The sequence below is a fragment of the Nomascus leucogenys genome, chromosome 12 (genome assembly GCF_006542625.1).
Source record: "Nomascus leucogenys isolate Asia chromosome 12, Asia_NLE_v1, whole genome shotgun sequence".
Classification (NCBI taxonomy): domain Eukaryota; kingdom Metazoa; phylum Chordata; class Mammalia; order Primates; family Hylobatidae; genus Nomascus; species Nomascus leucogenys.
Genome location: NC_044392.1, coordinates 45492737 through 45510891, shown reverse-complemented (window position 1 = coordinate 45510891; position 18155 = coordinate 45492737). Strand labels below are relative to the sequence as shown.

Sequence of the window (18155 nt, the reverse complement as noted above, 5' to 3'; positions counted from 1 at the left end):
TGTTTTCACACTGGCTTAACCAACAATGCTCTGGAAGAACTTACACATTCTTCTCATAATTTTCATTTACATGAAGGCCTACTTCCTCACCATCGTTTGTGGATATTAGCATTGTCATACTGCCTAATATGACTTTTTTTTTTTTAAATACTGCTCCTTTTGGAGCAGACCTAACTCACGGACAGTGTGCCCAGGGTAGATGATTTTATTATTATTATTTTAATTATAGAGACAGGGTCCCACTCTGACAACCAGGCTGGAGTACAGTGGCATGACCACGGAACACTCTATATCTCTGACCTCCTGGGCTCAAGCGATCCTCCTGTCTTGGCATCTCAAAGTGCTGGGATTACAGGTGTGAGCCACAGCTCCCAGCCCTGATGTGACTTTTTTTTTTTTTGAAACAGAGTTTCACTTTTGTCGCCCAGGCTGGAATGCAGTGATGCAATCTCAGCTCACTGCAACCTCCACCTCCTGGGTTCAAGTGATTCTCCTGCCTCAGCCTCCCAAGAAGCTGGGATTACAGGTGCTCGCCACCACGCCTGGCTAATTTTTATATTTTTAGTAGACATGGGGATTTGCCATATTGGCCAGGCTGGTCTCCAACTCCTAACCTCAGGTGATCCACCTGCCTTGGCCTCCCAAAGTGCTGGGATTACAGGCGTGAGCCACCATGCCCAGCCGACATTTGTTTTAATACCTTTATCACGTTTTTTTGAACACTGAACCTTCCATTGAGTTTGAAATTGCCTGTCAAATCCTACACCAATTCAATTGTTTTGTTAGGATTTCTTTTAAAAATATCAACACTGGCTGGGTACAGTGGCTCATGCCTGTAATTCCAGCACTTTGGGAAGCCGAGGTGGGCAGATTACTTAAGGCCAGGAGTTCAAGACGAGCCTGGCCAACATGGTGAAACTCCATCTCTACTAAAAATACAAAAATTAGCTGGGCATGGTGGCACACACCTGTAGTCACAGCTACTTGTGAGGCTGAAGCAGGAGAATCGCTTGAACCTGGGAGACGGAGGTTGCAGTGAGCTGAGATCGTGTCACTGCACTCCAGCCTGTGCGACAGAGCGAGACTCTGTCTCAAAAAAAATAAAAAATTAACACTATTTTAGTTATACTTACAAAGAGTATTTGTTAGATATTAGTAGACATATTTTAATATTTTCTTTGCAAATCAGTTTCACACACATTAGTGCTTCCCAAATTTCCCACCAAAGTATTCTGATAGCAAAAGGGGAATGAACACATAAACTCTGAAAGGTTAGTATGCTGGAGGTATGAGGTATGGATGGCCTTAGAGTTGTGAGGCAGCTGGTCACACCTGCTCCTGAGCTGCCATGTATTTAGTTCTAGAGAAAAAAGTCTAAATGGTTATTAGACCAGGCGCGGTGGCTCACGCCTATAATCCCAGCACCTTGGGAGGCTGAGGCAGGTGGATCATGAGGTCAGGAGTTCGAGACCAGCCTGACCAACATGGTGAAAGCCTGTCTCTACTAAAATTACAAAAATCAGCCTGGCATTGTGGTGGCACCTGTGATCCCAGCTACTGAGGAGGCTGAGGCAGGAGAATTGTTTGAACCCCAGAGGCGGAGGTTGCAGTGAGCCGAGATCGCGCCACTGCACTCTAGCCTGGGTGACAGAGTGAGACTCCGTCTCAAAAAAAAAAAAAAATTAACTAAAAATAAATTTTAGGCCGGGCGCAGTGGCTCACGCCTGTAATCCCTGCACTTTGGGAGGCCGAGGCGAGGGTATCACCTGAGGTCGGGAGTTTGAGACCAGCCTGACCAACATGGAGAAACTCCTTCTGTACTAAAAATACAAAATAGCCGGGCATGGTGGTGGGTGCCTATAATCCCAGCTACTCGGGAGGCTGAGGGGGGAGAATCACTTGAACTGGGAGGCAGAGGTTGTGGTGAGCTGAGATTGTGCCATTGTACTCCAGCCTGGGCAAAAAGAGTGAAACTCCGTCTCAAAAAAAAAAAGAAAAAAAAATTAAAGAGTTAATGTTTATTGAATTATTAACTTGTGTCAGAAATTTTAAGCATTTTTCTATATGCTTTCCATATTTACAGTGGCCCTAAGTGGTATACATAATTTTGTTATGAGATATATCAATTATTTATAGATTTCAGCTGAGATAGAATATATGATTCAGTAACAGGAATAATCAAAAGCTGACTATCATGTTACTTATTGCAGAATAATGTATTTCAGTTTTTAGCTAAGTTATATGGATAGATTTTCAAACTCAGTACCAACCCAGCTTCTCCTAACTGAATAAATTAGAGGCATGCAATCTGATGGTCTTGGTTGCCACTTTAGGCAGAGTATGTATACCACACCCCACCCACTCCTTCCACACCCCACCCACTCTTTCCTTCTTTCCTATTTTATCAGGTGAAGACATTCAGTGAAGCTTGCCTGATGGTAAGGAAACCAGCCCTAGAACTTCTACATTACCTGAAAAACACCAATTTTGCTTATCCAGCTGTACGATATCTTCTGTGTATCCTTTCCTGCCTGCTTGGACCCTCATGAACCAATGCTTTCTCCCCTCAAATAAGGCAAAAGAAGAAATGAAAAAAGTACTGTTGAGGCCGGGCACGGTAGCTCACACCTATAATCCCAGGAGTTTGGGAAGCCAAGGCAGGCATATCACCTGGAGTCAGGAGTTCAAGACCTGCCTGGCCAACATGGCGAAACCCCGCATTTACTAAAAATGCAAAAAATTAGCCGGATGTGGTAGCGTGCACCTGTAATCCCAGCTACTTGGGAAGCTGAGGCAGGAGAATCGCTTGAACCCGGGAAGCGGAGGTTGCTGTGAGCTGATATCAAGCCACTGCACTCCAACCCCGTCTCAAAAAAACAAAACAAAGCATAACTACCATTCACAGTACAAGTGATCCTTCTAGTCATGTTTTCTTTAACAACATGTACTTTAGATGGAGAGAAGGGAACAGGAAAAACCCTCAGTCTTTGCCATGTTATTCATTTCTGTGCAAAACAGCACTGGCTGATACTACATATTCCAGATGGTAAGACCTTCCTGTTGTTCCTGTTGTTTCTTCTGTCTGTTAGGTTTAGTTATCCTGTTACTGTGGTAGCCTTGCAACTTTAATTTTCTTTCCTTTTTTTTTTTTTTTTTGAGATGGAGTTTCACTCTTGTCGGCCAGTCTGGAGTGCAGTGGTGCAATCTCAGGTCACTGCAACCTCTGCCTCCCAGGTTCAAGAGATTCTTCTGCCTCAGCCTCCCAAGTAGCTGGGATTACAGGCGCCCACCACACCACCACGCCCAGTTAATTTTTCTTTCTTTCTTTTTTTTTTTTTTTTTTTTTTTTTTTTTTTTGAGACAGAGTCTTGCTCTGTCGCCCGCCCAGGCTGGAGTGCAGTGGCACGATCTCAGCTCACTGCAAGCTCCACCTCCTGGGTTCACGCCATTCTTCTGCCTCAGCCTCCCGAGTAGCTGGGACTACAGGCGCCCGCCACCATGCCTGGCTAATTTTTTTTGTATTTTTAGTGGAGACAGGGTTTCACCATGTTGGCCAGGCTGGTCTCGAACTCCTGACTTCAGGTGATCCACCTGCCTCGGCCTCCCAAAGTGCTGGGATTACAGGCGTGAGCCACTGTGCCGGGCCTCAGCTTTAATTTCCTAACAGGGATCTGATAGCTAAAGGAAAAGCCTTTGCCAGTCACGATGGATGGCTCAAACCTATAATCCCAGCACTTTGGGAGGCTGAGGCCGGAATATTGCTTAGAGCCCAGGAGGAGGCTGCAGTGAGCTGTGATCGCACCACTACACTCTAGCGTGGGCAACAAAGCAAGACCCTGTCTCAAAAAAGAAGAAGAAAAGCCTTTGCTCCAGATGTAGAGCAGTCTGAGCTCATCCATCATGATTTCTTCATGGTATCACTGCCAAGCAGATTACAAGGTGAAGTCAGTGTGACAAAAGGAAATTCGGCTAAAAGCTTCCTGAAGCCTTTTGATGCTAAGCAGTCCTTCTTTTGATACTTAATACCCATGGGCATAAAACTCTGCCTTAGAGGTCACCATGGAGTTTTGTTTTGTTTTGTTTTGTTTTGCCATCTGTTAACAGTCCTGAGTACCCATAGAGCCTTTTACCATTTATCAGCATTCTAGAGTCGTCAGTATGGATTGTCAAAACTTGCATTTTTCTCTTTTTTGTTCAGTGTTGTGTGCATCCACATTTTCTTTCTTTTTTAAACAACCCTGCTTATGTGACATCCACATTTTCTGACTTACCTTTCAAACCTGCCAGTAAGCAGAAGTGATATTTAATACAGTTGGTATGTTTTATCTGTTGATTCTAATGATAATGTTTAGTCTAAGATGGACCTGACAAGGCCAGGCACAGTGGTTCAACAGCACTTTGAGAGGCTGAGGCAGGATGATTGCCTGAGCCTAGGAGTTCAAGGTTACAGTGAACTGTGATCATATCCTGCCTTCTAGCCTGGGTGACAGAGTAAGACCCTGTCTCAAAAAAAAAAAAAGAAAAGAAATATATATGAGAAACTAAAGTCATTTCCCATAACTTAAAAGAGGCATAGAATATTTCGAGTTGAATACAGTTTCTGCCTGGCTTGTTTTCTTCTGCCTCTTTTTTTTAAAGCTCATCTTTGGGTGAAAAATTGTCGGGATCTTCTGCAGTCCAGCTACAACAAACAGCGCTTTGATCAACCTTTAGAGGCTTCAACCTGGCTGAAGAATTTCAAAACTACAAATGAGCACTTCCTGAACCAGGTGACTAGACTCCCAGAAGTTGAGTGCTAGGTAGTCCTTTTATGGATTCTTTGTGCCCTGAGTACCAATAGACTATGGAGAACTGATACTGGAGTTGGAATAACTGTATCATTTTTAATTTCTTTTATACGTTTTGCCCACAGTGGACTCATAACTTGAAACTCATTTATTCATGTGAAATAAATAGGCAACAGTAAGTTGTTCCCATTTTGTGGGTAGCAAAGTGAAATCCAGTTGATTCATTGACTTTTCAAGGTACAGCCTCCAGTCCCTCGCAAGCACATTTCCAACTACATGATTTTCTCCAGACAAGATATTTTTAGGGAACCAGAAATGTATTGGAAAAATTCTTCTTTACATTGGTGATTCTTGGATACCCTGTCTAGACCAGGGGCCTTCAACTCTGGATATAAAGCAGAGTCACCTAAGAGCTTGTTAAAAATGCAGATGCCAGAGTCTCATTCTGGACATTTTCATCAGAATCCCTTATGTATGTTTCTTCAAGGCTCCAAGCAGAAATGGATTAGAAAACATTCACTTTGGTCAGGCACAGGGGCTCACATCTGTAATGTCAGCACTTTGGGAGGCCAAGGCAGGCGGATCACCTGAGGTCAGGAGTTCGAGATGAGCCTGGCCAACATGGTGAAACCCCATCTCTACTAAAAATACAAAAATTAGCCAGGCGTGGTGGTGCACGCCTGTAGGCCCATCTATTCAGGAGGCTGAGGCAGGGGAATCTCTTGAACCTGGGAATCAGAGGTTGCAGTGAGCCGAGATAGTGCCATTGTACTCCAGCCTGGGTGACAGAGCGAGATATGGTCTCAAAAAAAAAGAAAAAAGAGGTCAGGCGTGGTGGCTTAGACATGTAATCCCAGCATTTTGGTAGGCCAAGGTGGGCAGATCACCCGAGGTCAGGAATTCTAGACCAGCTGGCCAACATGGCGAAACCCCATCTCTACTAAAAATACAAAAATTAGCCAGGCGTGGTGGCACACGCCTGAAATCCCAGCTACTTGGGAGGCTGAGGCAAGAGAATCGCTTGAACCTGGGAGGTGGATATTGCAGTGAGCTGAGATTGTGCCAGTGCACTTCAGCCTGGGTTACAGAACGAGATGCTGTCTCAAAAAAAAAAAAAAAAAAAAAAAAATCATTCACTTCTACGTTGAGGTCTCTTACAGAACCTGAACAATAGATTAAAGTGAACTCCTGTTAACCTTAGCCTCCAACCTTTTCAAGGGATGGTTTCACCCTTAGGCCAAGTAGCCTTTTTTTGGTTTTTATTTTCTTTGCTTGCTTTTAGATAAAAGTTCAAGAGAAGTATGTCTGGAATAAGAGAGAAAGCACTGAGAAAGGGAGTCCTCTGGGAGAAGTGGTTGAACAGGTATAAGAAAAAACACTGAATGTGTAACATGCAATAACAAGAGAAGACCTCTGGTAGCACTACAATCCACTGTCTCTCCCAATAGGGCATAACACGGGTGAGGAACGCCACAGATGCAGTTGGAATTGTGCTGAAAGAGCTAAAGAGGCAAAGTTCTTTGGGTATTTTTCACCTCCTAGTGGCCGTGGATGGAATCAATGCTCTTTGGGGAAGAACCACTCTGAAAAGAGAAGATAAAAGCCCGGTAGGAAAACTGGGTGTCTCTATCTTGTTTCTCTGATTTCTGGTTCCATCAGTATGGAGGCTGGGTCTTAGTCTTGTAGACCATACGGTATGTTTTCTTGCCCTAGGAATATTTGAAGATAAACAGTAAAGAGCTGGGTGCAGTGGCTCACACCTGTAATCCCAGTGGCCCAGGAGGCTGAGGTGGGAGGATCGCTTGAGGCCAGGAGTTCAAGACTAGGATGGGCACTATAGCAAGGCCCTTGCCTCTAAAAAAATTAGAAATTAGCCGGTAGCCAGCATGGTGGTACACACCTGTAGTCACCGCTACTGGAAGGCTGAGGCCAGAGGATCACTTGAGCCCTGGAGTTCAAGGTTGTAGTGTGGCATGATTGCAACACTGCACACCAACCTGAGTGACAAAGTGAAATCCCGTCTCTTAAAAAATATGTATATGGCTGGGCGCAGTGGCTCATGCCTGTAATCCCAGCGCTTGGGGAGGCTGAGGCGGGCAGATCACCTGAGCTTGGAGTTTTGAGACCAGCCTGACCAACATGGAGAAACCCATCTCTACTAAAAATACAAAATTAGCTGGGCGTGGTGGCACATACCTGTAATCCCAGCTACTCGGGAGGCTGAGGCAGGAGAATCGCTTGAACCTGGGAGGCGGAGGTTGCAGTGAGCCAAGATCGCACCACTGCACTCCAGCCTGGGCAACAAGAGCGAAACTCTGTCTCAAAAAAAACCCAACCATATATATATATTCATATATATGTATATATACACACATGTATTCATATATGTATATACACACATATGTATTCATATATGTATATACACATATATTTGTATATATTCATATTCATTATGTATAATGAATACATATATGTATTCATAATATATATGAATATACATATATATTCATATATGTATATATAGTATTCATATATGTATGTATAATCATATATGTATATACATATATGTATATATACATGTATATATGTATGTGTACACACATTCACATATACATTCATATATGTATACATATACATTCATATGTATATACATATTCATATGTGTATATATACATATACATTCATATATGTATACATATTCATATGTGTATATATACACATATATATTCATATATATATGTGAAGATAAACAGCAAGGCCTGGTGTGGTGGCTGATGCCTGTAATCCCAGCACTTTTAGGAGGCCAAGATGGGTGGTTTGCTTGAGTCCAGGAGTTTGGAGTTTGAGATCAGCCTGGGCAGCACAGTGAAACCCTGTCTCTACAAAAAATATAAAAAACTAGCTGGGCATGGTGGTTTGCACCTGTATGTAGCTCCAGCTACTTGGAAGGCTGAGGTGGGAGGATGGCTTGAGCCCAAGAGGCAGAGGCTGCAATGAGTGGAGATCGTGCCACTGCATTCCAGGCTGGGCAACAGAATGAGACTCTCGTCTCAAAAAAAAAAAAAAAAAGATAAACAGTAAAATGGAATCAGAGGAGGAGGCAATGCCAAGAGTTCCACTATTCATTGAAAACGAAGGGAGTATGTTGTAGAAAGAGAATGACAGCAGAAGCTATGTTTTCTTTCTTTCTTAATTTTTTTCTGTCTTTTGATTCTTTTTTCAAAATGAGGTCAGATGGTCTAAGCAGAGGAGATCAGAAGCATCAAAATGGGGCTGGTTTGGGGCAGTGGGTGTTTTTCTCAGTTACTGTTAATCTCCAGAAGCATGGCAGTTCTAGGGCCAGAGGCTATGTGGCTTATCCTAGAGGGAGTACCTTCAGGTATACAATTATGTCTTAGTTGAGGGTTTTTAAAAAATTGTTGCCAGGCGCAGTGGCTCATGCTTGTAATCCCAGCACTTTGGGAGGCCGAGGCGGGCGGATCATAAGGTGAGGAGTTTGAGACCATCCTGGCTAACACGGTGAAACCCTGTCTCTACTAAAAATACAAAAAGTTAGGCGCTGGTGGCGCGCGCCTGTAGTCCCAGCTACTCAGGATGCTGAGGCAGGGGAATCGCTTGAACCCAGGAGGTGGAGGTTGCAGTGAGCCCAAATCGCACCACTGCACTCCAGTCTGGGCAACAGAGCGAGACTCCGTCAAAAAAAAAAAAAAAAAAAAAAAAATTGTTGTCAGTTGTTTCAGGAGAACATCTAGGAAAGGCACGTGATGATCTCTTCTCTCTTTCTGTCCAATATGCAGATTGCCCCAGAGGAATTAGCGCTTGTTCACAACTTGAGGAAAATGATGAAAAATGATTGGGTAAGTGCATATGATACCTCACACATTTCAGAAAGAAATGTATTTTCATTTTCATTGCTAATACTTTACAGTCTCTAATTTTATGGACAGTAAGTTATTATGTCTTACTTAACTCCTGTATCTGTACCAAGTTAGAAATAAAGTCTGAATTAAAATCTCTCTGTATATACGGTTTATAATCTTTCCAAAGTAAGTTTATTCAAAACCATTTTATTTAAATATTGGCCTAATTTTATTTTGCTTGCAGACATTTAAAGTGTTTTTGTATCTCCTTACCGTCTTTGGAAAAGAGTTTGAGACCCACAAATATGTCATGGTAAATTTAAAATCAGGTAGCAGTTTATTGTCAGAGCCAAATCTGGAATAACCAATTTAGTTGCCATTTAACTGTGCTAGACCACACTTTTGTAACACTGTATGCCCAAGAAAGAAAAAAAACATCTACAGATGATTAATGCAGTTTTCCATCCTTTTAAACTTTTTCCAGTTCAGCCTTTTCTCTTTTCTTTCAGCATGGAGGCGCCATTGTGTCGACTTTGAGCCAGACTGGGTCTCTCTTCAAGCCCCGGAAAGCCTATCTGCCCCAGGAGTTGCTGGGAAAGGTCAAGTCAAAGGAAAATTTGTTTCTACTTAGATTGTTATCCTGTAACAATTTTTTTTTTTTTTTGAGACGGAGTCTTGCTCTGTCACCCAGGCTGGAGTGCAGTGGCGCGATCTTGGTTCACTGCAAGCTCTGCCTCCCGGATTCACGCCATTCTCCTGCCTCAGCCTCCCGAGTAGCTGGGACTATAGGCGCCCGCAACCATGCCCGGCTAATTTTTTGTATTTTTAGTAGAGATGGGGTTTCACCGTGTTAGCCAGGATGGTCTCGATCTCCTGACCTCGTGATCCGCCTGCCTCGGCCTACCAAAGTGCCGGGATTACAGGCTTGAGCCACCGCGCCCAGCCAGAAAAATATTTTTATTAATCTATTTATTTTGACATAATTTCAGACTTAGAGAAAAATCATATTCCTGTATGCCCTTCCCCTGGATTCCTAAAATATTAACTTGATCATCATTGCTTTATCCATCTTTCTCCAGAGTTTTTCTTTTCTTTTTTTTGAGACGGAGTCTTGCTCTGTCACCCAGGCTGGAATGCAATGGCGCGATCTCGGCTCACTGCAACCTCCGCCTCCTGGGTTCAAGTGATTCTCCTGTCTAAGCCTCCTAAGTAGCTGGGATTACAGGCATCCACCACCACGCCCAGCTAAATTTTTGTATTTTTAGTAGAGACGAGGTTTCACCATGTTGCCCAGGCTGGTTTCAAACTCCTGACCTCAAGTGATCCGCCTACCTCAGCCTCCCAAAGTGCTAGGATTATAGGCGTAAGCCACGGCGCCCGGCCTTGATGCTTCTTTGTCTCCAAATAATGTCTCATTCCTAAAAACAAAGATACTCTAATATACCCTGAGCATAATTATCAAAGTCAGAAAATTGACATTGATATCATACTTTACCTAATTGGTGGAATTTATTCTGATGTAGCCAGTTATCCCAGTATCTTTTATAGAAAAATAAATCCCAGATAATGTGTTATATTAAGTTGTCATGTCTCTGGCCGGGTGCGGTGGCTCATGCCTGTAATCCCAGCACTTTGGGAGGCCCAGGCAGGCGGATCATGAGGTCAGGAGATCGAGACCATCCTGGCTAACATAGTGAAATCCCGTCTCTACTAAAAATACAAAAAATTAGCCGGGCGTGGTGGCACGTGCCTGTAATCCCAGCTACTTAGGAGGCCGAGGTAGGAGAATCGCTTGAACCCGGGAGGTGGAGGTTGCAGTGAGCCGAGATCACGCCACTGCACTACAGTGTGGGTGACAGAGCGAGACTCCATCTCAAAAAAAAGAAAAAGTTGTCATGTCTCTTTGGTCTCTAATCTGTGACAGTCTGTCAGTCTTTGTCATTTGAAATCTTAATCTTTATGTTTTTTTTTTTTTTTTTTTTTTTTTTGAGACCGAGTCTCGCTCTGTCACCCAGGCTGGAGTGCAGTGACGCAATCTCGGCTCACTGCAAGCTCCGCCTCCCGGGTTCACGCCATTCTCCTGCCTCAGCCTCTCCGAGTAGCTGGGACTACAGGCGCCCGCCACCACGCCCGGCTAATTTTTTGTATTTTTAGTAGAGACGGGGTTTCACCGTGGTCTTGATCTCCTGACCTCGTGATCCACCTGCCTCGGCCTCCCAAAGTGCTGGGATTACAAGCGTGAGCCACCGCGCCCGGCCTATCTTTATGTTTTTGGCATGTGCATGCCAGCTATTTTGTAGGTCACTTTTGGGGTTATCTGAGGTTTCCTCCTGAATAGAAGTGATGTGAGAAGTGATGACATGTCTGAGTGAGTGCATCCTATCAGGAGGCACATGAAATCTCTCTTTCTGCCATTACTGGTAATGATTTTGGAACTGTTAGCTGAGGTGTTGTCCATCTGGTTTCTCTTCAGTAAAGTTATTATTATTATTTTATTTATTTATTTATTTATTTTTTTTTTGAGACAGAGTCTCGCTCTGTCGCCCAGGCTGGAGTGCAGTGGTGCGACCTCGGCTCACTGCAAGCTCCGCCTCCCGGGTTCACGCCATTCTCCTGCCTCAGCCTCCCGAGTAGCTGGGACTACAGGCGCCTGCCACCGCGCCCAGCTAATTTTTTGTATTTTTAGTAGAGACGGGGTTTCACCGTGTTAGCCAGGATGGTCTCGATCTCCTGACCTCGTGATCCGCCCGTCTCGGCCTCCCAAAGTGCTGGGATTACAGGCGTGAGCCACCGTGCCCGGCCCAGTAAAGTTATTATTTTGCTTTGGAATTAATATGTATGTCGTAGAGATATACTTTGAGACTAGGTAAAGATCCTGTTACTTCTCAAACTTCCACCTACTGGTTTTAGTATCCGTTACTTTAGTTATACCTGGCATGGAGCCTCCGCACCTGGTATGGACTTGTGGATTTTTATTTAATAGAATCTAAATCATTACCATCACTTTTTATTTTGGTGCTCAAATCATCTTAGATTTGGCCATTAAAAATTCCTTCACTGGCCGGGTGTGGTGGCTCACACCTGCAATCCCAGCATTTTGGGAGGCCGAGGCGGGCAGATCACGAGGTCAGGAGTTCAAGACCAGCCTGGCCAATATAGTGAAATCCTGTCTCTACTAACAATATAAAAATTAGCCGGGTGTGGTGGTGCGCACCTGTAGTCCCAGTTACTCTGGAGGCTGAGGCAGAAGAATCAGTTGAACCCAGGAGGCGGAGGTTGCAGTGAACCAAGATTGCGCCATTACACTCCAGCCTGAGCCACAAAGCAAGACTCTGTGTCAAGAAAAACAAAAAACAAAAAAACAATTCCTTCATGGCCAGGCGTGGTAGCTCACAGCTGTAATCACAGCACTTTGGGAGGCCAAGGCAGAAGGATCCCTTGAGCTTAGGAGTTTGAGACCAGCCTGGGCAACAAAGTGAGACTCCATCTCTACAAAAAAAATTTTAAAACTAGCTGGGCATGGTGGCATTCACCTGTAGTCACAGCTACTCTGGAAACTGAGGTGGGAGGATCGCTTGAGCCCGGGAGGTCAAGGCTGTAGTGGGCCCTGATTTTGCCAGTGTACTCCAGCCTGGGCAATAGAGTGCGGCCCTGTCCAACAGGAAAAAAAGCTCCTTCAAGGTAACTTCTATATCCTTTTAACATGTCCCCATCATTATTTTTTTGGAGACAGGGTCTCTGTCACCCAGGTTGTAGTGCAGTAGCACCATCATAGCTCACTGTAGCCTTGAGCACATGCCACCACACCCAACACTGAATGTTGTCTTTTTCTTTTCTTTCTTTTTTTTTTTTTACAGGCATTGTCTTAACTATGTTGTTGCCTAGGGTGGTCTTGAACTGCTAGCCTCAAGCAATCCTCCCACCTCGGCCTCCTAAAGTGCTGGGATTACTGGCGTGAGCCACCATATCCAGCTCCTATCATTCTTTGACCACTTCATTTCCTGTCATAAAAATATGTTCCAGACCCCTCTTATACTTCCCATGCCCGGCCCTGGAATCTCCATTTCTCCAAAGAGCGTTGGCTTATTTTAGAGGAGACTGGTATTTAGCAACCAAGGCCTGAGTCCTAGGTATACTCACTGCTACTGAGGTGTCCTTTCTCCTAGGCCCTCACAGCAAAGTTCGTAAATAGATGTACGCACATACATGTATGTATGTATATGTGTGAACCATATGCATATACATGTTTATACACATTCACACACATCTGCGTTTGTTTCTCTAATCATATTAAAAAACTATGAGTTCCTACTGGTAGCCAATTCCATGCTAGCATCACAGCAGTCATTATACCCTTTCCATATCTGTAACTCTAATCTAAAATAATGAGAAATCTGCTGCCAGTAGCCATATTATATTTACTTATTAGCTCAATACTAGAATATATGAAAAGTAGTTTCAGATTTGATAGCTCTCAGGCCGGGCGTGGTGGCTCACGCCTATAATCCCAGCACTTTGGGAGGCCGAGGCGGGCAGATCACGAGGTCAGGAGATCTAGACCAGCCTGGGCAACATGGTGAAACCCCGTCTCTACCAAAAAATGAAAAAAAAAAAAAAAAAAAAAAAAAAATTAGCCGGGCATGGTGGGGCACCTATAAGTCCCAGACACTCCAGAGGCTGAGGTAGGAGAATCGCTTGACCCTGGGAGGCAGAGGTTGCAGTGAGCTGAGATGTGCCAATGCACTCCAGCCTGGGCGACAGTGAAAAAGAAAGAAAAAAACAAGTTCCTTGGGCCGGGCGCAGTGGCTCACACTTATAATCCCTGCACTTTGGGAGGCCAGGGTGGGTGGATCACCTGAGGTCAGGAGTTCAAGACCAGCCTGGCCAACATGTTGAAATCCTGTCTCTACTAAAAATACAAAAAATTAGCTGGGCATGGTGGCGCAGGCACGTAATGTCAGCTACTCGTGAGGCTGAGACAGGAGAATCGCTTGAACCCAGGAGGCAGAGGTTGCAGTGAGCCGAGATCACTGGGCAACAGGAGCAAAACTCAGTCTCAAGAAAATAAAAAAAAAAAAGAAATACAGTTTGATTGCTTCATTTGTTTCCATCTAGAGTATTTTTCCCATTATTTTTATTTTTTATTTTATTTTATTTGAGATGAAGTCTTGCTCTGTCACCCAGGCTGGAGTGCAGTGGTGCAATCTCGGCTCACTGCAACCTCCACCTCCCAGGTTCAAGTGATTCTCCTGCCTCAGCCTCCCAAGTAGCTGGGATTACAGGCATGCATCACCACGCCTAGCTGTTTTTTTTTTTTTTTTTGAGAGTCTTGCTCTGTCACCAGGCTGGAGTGCAGTGGCTTAATCTCGGCTCACTGCAACATCCACCTCCTGAGTTTAAGCAATTCTTGTGCCTCAGCCTCCTGAGTAGCTAGGACGACAGGTGCATGCCACCACGCCCGGCTAATTTTTGTAATTTAGTAGAGATGGGGTTTCACCATATTGGCCAGGCAGGTCTTGAACTCCTGACCTTGTGATCTGCCCACCTGAGCCTCCCAAAGTGCTGGGATTACAGGCATGAGCCACCGTGCCCGGCTAACTTTTGTATTTTTAGTAGAGACAGTAATTTTGTGTTTTTAGTATTTTCACCATGTTGGCCAGGCTGGTCTTGAACTCCTGACCTCAGGCGATCTGCCCTCCTTGGCCACCCAAAGTGCTGGGATTACCAGCATGAGCCACCATATTCCTTTGAAAATACGAAACATTAACTTTGTTTCAAAAGTCAGAACTGTCCAAAATACATACACATAATATGTATGTATGTGTGTGTGTGTGTGTGTGTGTGTGCGCGTGTATGTGTGTGTATTCACACAAGTAGCATCTGCCTCCTCAAGCATTGCCTTTTTCTGTGTGTGTGTGTGTAGACATGGTCTTACTCTGTCACCCATACTGTGACAGTATGTGTAGTGGAGCAATCGCAGCTCACTGCAATCTCAACCTCCCGGTCTCAAGCAATCCTCAGCCTCCCGAGTACCTGGGGCTAGAGGCATGCAGCACCAATCCTGGCTAATTTTTGTATTTTCTGTCGAGACTGGGTTTTACCACATGGCTCAGGCTCATCTGGAATTCCTGGGCTCAAGCAATACGCCCATCTCAGCCTCCCAAGGTGCTGGGATTACAGGCGTGAGTCACTGTGCCCAGCCACCTCTTTTTAATATATAGTATTTGTGGCCAGGTAGAGCACAAGTACCAGCCACCATATGTGGAGTCCTGTATCAGGCAATGTTGCCAGAGAATGAGAAGCAGAGTTACATAGAAGAAAAACAAAGACCTTGCCTTCAAAGTGCTTAAGCAGAGTTTGTCTGTCTGGTGCTTTGTCCCTTAACTAATATGTTTCCTGATTCTTTTTCTTCCCCAGGAAGGATTTGATGCCCTGGATCCCTTTATTCCCATCCTGGTTTCCAACTATAACCCAAAGGAATTTGAAAGTTGTATTCAGTATTATTTGGAAAACAATTGGCTTCAACATGAGAAAGGTCCATCATTTAGTTTTTTCCTATCAGGGCTTTGTGATCACAGTAGAATCCCACTCAGTCAGAGCCTTGATCTCTTCTTCCCTTAACAACAGCCTCTAATTTGTACTTTATCCTTTATCTTGACTTCTTTCTGGCTGATAAATGGTACAGAAAGGTGGGTGGGAGGTGGTTAAGGTTTAATTTACAAAAGAGATTTTATCCCTAAATTTTCCATGATAAGGGAACAAAGCCAGCGCCATCCACTGGGCAGAGTTTCCAGGTAATTGGGTTCCTGCCACATTCTCCTTATTGAATTTATTCATTCAACAGACTTCACTTGAGAGACTTATGCTGGGACACCCACAGAATAATTCATACTGTGTGAGGGCTACTCCAGCACCTAAGTAAATCTTTGCCACACCTGTCCTAGTATATGTACAGAAATTAACTTTCAGCACTATATTTCATCTACTCTGACTGAAAGCATTCCATCTGTTCATTTATTTGCCCTTGACCTCACCTTTGAATATGAGAGGGGATATAGAAGACAAGCTAAGGCTGCTCTATCTCTAGATAATAGAGTTAATAGTAACTGGAGGCCTGGTGCAGTGGCTAACGCCTATAATCTTCACTTTGGGAGGCCAAGGTGGGAAGATCACTTGATGTCGGGAGTTTGAGACCAGGCTGGGCAATATAGTGAGACCCCATCTCTATTGAAAAAAGCAAAAAAAAAAAAAAAATACTATTTGGAATAGCTTATTAAAGGAGTACAGTGAAGAGTGTAAGACTTACTATAGCATGTTAAGTTGGGACGCACAATAGACAGATTTCTAAGAGTTGGGAGATGTCACAAAATCCTGAAGTCCAGAAGACACTCTTGGAGTGGAGGGAGAGCTCCATGCTGGATTGGAGGAGGAGACACAGAAAAGGAAATAATGCATACAAAAGAACAGCTTGTTGGGGTGAGAGTCTAGAAGTAAGATCTCTTGGGAGATGATAATTACCTCAGAACGTAATTTGGATATGGTAGCCTCTGACTACATGATTTTCTGGGGAACACAGTGCAGCAGGAGGAAACTGCCACTTACCTGTGTTTGTCTCCATTTTAGCTCCTACAGAAGAAGGGAAAAAAGAGCTGCTGTTCCTAAGTAACGCGAACCCCTCGCTGCTGGAGCGGCATTGTGCCTACCTCTAAGCCACGATCACAGCATATGAGGAAGACAGTGGACATCTGCTTTAGGCTGGACCCAGTAAGATGAGGAAGTGGGGCAGTACACAGGAAGAGGAGCCAGGCCCTTGTACCTATGGGATTGGACAGGACTGCAGTTGGCTCTGGACCTGCATTAAAATGGGTTTCACTGTGAATGTGTGACAATAAGATATTCCATTGTTCCTGAAACTTTATATCAGTTTATTAGATGTGGTTTTTCACATTTAAGATAATTATGGCTCTTTTCCTAAAAAATAAAATATCTTTCTAAAGTGTTGTGTTAGATTAATAATATGGAAGGAGTCTTTAGATTGGCCAAATTGCATTTCTCTGATATTCCTCTTGTTGCAGGTCAGAAGAGATCAATTCTACAGAAATTTCCAGTGGTTCTGTTGAAGCTTTATGGAATTTAGCATGTCAAAATTCACTGCTGGCTGGGCACAGTGGCTCATGCCTGTAATCCCAGCACTTTGGAAGCCCAAGGTGGGCAGACTGCTTGAGTTCAGGAGTTTGCAACCAGCCTGGGCAACATGGTGAAAACCTGTCTCTACTAAAAATACAAAAATTAGCTGGGCACGGTGGCATGCACCTGTAATCCAAGCTACTCGGGAGGCCGAGACAGGAGAATTGCTTCAACTTGGGAGGCGGATGTTGCAGTGAGCCGAAATTGCACCACTGCAGTCCAGCCTGGACAACAGAGTAAGACTCTGTCTCAAAATAAATAAATAAATAAATAAATAAATAAATAAAAGTATACTGTACTGTTTTACATGACAGACTTCAGCATCTAAGGATGTTGCTACCTGGGGGAAGTGGGGTCCTGGAACGAATCCCACATAGGTATGAGGAATAACAATAATGGAAAATCAGGTATCTTCCCTTTCTCCCAGTACTTTTCTAAAAGGAATTTCTGTTACCAAATCCTAGAGATAGAATTCTACATAAATATATATATGGCCGGGAGTGGTGGCTCATGCATGTAATCCCGGCACTTTGGGAGGCCGAGGCAGGCAGATCACTTGAGGTCAGGAGTTTAAGATTAGCCTGGCCAACATAGTGAAACCCCATCTCTACTAAAAATACAAAAAGTAGCCGGAGGTGGTGGCACATGCCTCTAATCCCATCTACTCGGGAGGCTGAGGCAGGAGAATCGCTTGAACCCAGGAGGTAGAGGTTGCAGTGAGCCGAGATCATGCCATTGCACTCCAGCCTGGGTGATGGAGACTCTGTCTCCAAAAAAAAAACAAACAAACATTACATATATATATATATATATATATATATATATACACACACACACATGATATCTATATCATGTATAACGTCTGTTATATGTATATATAATATATAATGTATAAGTATTACTATTAATATGTTGTTACTTTGATATATATTAAAAATATATTTACTTTGATAGTAATATGTTATCAAAGTAGTATACTAATAGGTTGTATATTATATATTGTATATGACAATATATAGTATATTATTACTCATAATATTGGGTCCTATATATTATGTATATGTATTATATATGTTATATATATTTTATATATACAAATATATTTTTAATTTATATTTATATATTTTTAAGAGACAGTCTTGCCCTGTCTCCCAGGCTGGAGTGCAGTGGCATGATCACAGCTCACTGCAGCCCCAACTCCTGGGCTCAATCAGTCCTTTTACCTGAGCCTCCCAAGTAACTTGGGAACCCAGGTGTGTGCTACCACACCTGGCTAATTTTTTAGTGTTCGGTAGAGACAGAATGTAGCTTGGTTTCCCAG

The 18155-nt window shown here is 43.7% G+C and overlaps 1 protein-coding gene across 7 annotated transcripts in view; it reads left to right on the top strand.

The window, feature by feature from the left end:
• The window catches only part of DAP3 (death associated protein 3), a 51404-nt gene extending 34761 nt beyond the window's left edge, over positions 1-16643 (top strand). For all 7 annotated transcript variants that reach the window (XM_030824292.1, XM_030824297.1, XM_030824294.1 and 4 more), the window contains 9 exons: positions 2409-2517; positions 2954-3046; positions 4639-4769; positions 6070-6150; positions 6236-6394; positions 8585-8644; positions 9157-9246; positions 15065-15182; positions 16271-16643. In XM_030824292.1, coding sequence (XP_030680152.1) covers positions 2409-2517; positions 2954-3046; positions 4639-4769; positions 6070-6150; positions 6236-6394; positions 8585-8644; positions 9157-9246; positions 15065-15182; positions 16271-16356 — 927 coding nt within the window. In that variant the 3' untranslated portion in view covers positions 16357-16643. The remainder of the gene's footprint in view (positions 1-2408; positions 2518-2953; positions 3047-4638; positions 4770-6069; positions 6151-6235; positions 6395-8584; positions 8645-9156; positions 9247-15064; positions 15183-16270) is intronic.
• Positions 16644-18155: the final 1512 nt, after the last annotated feature.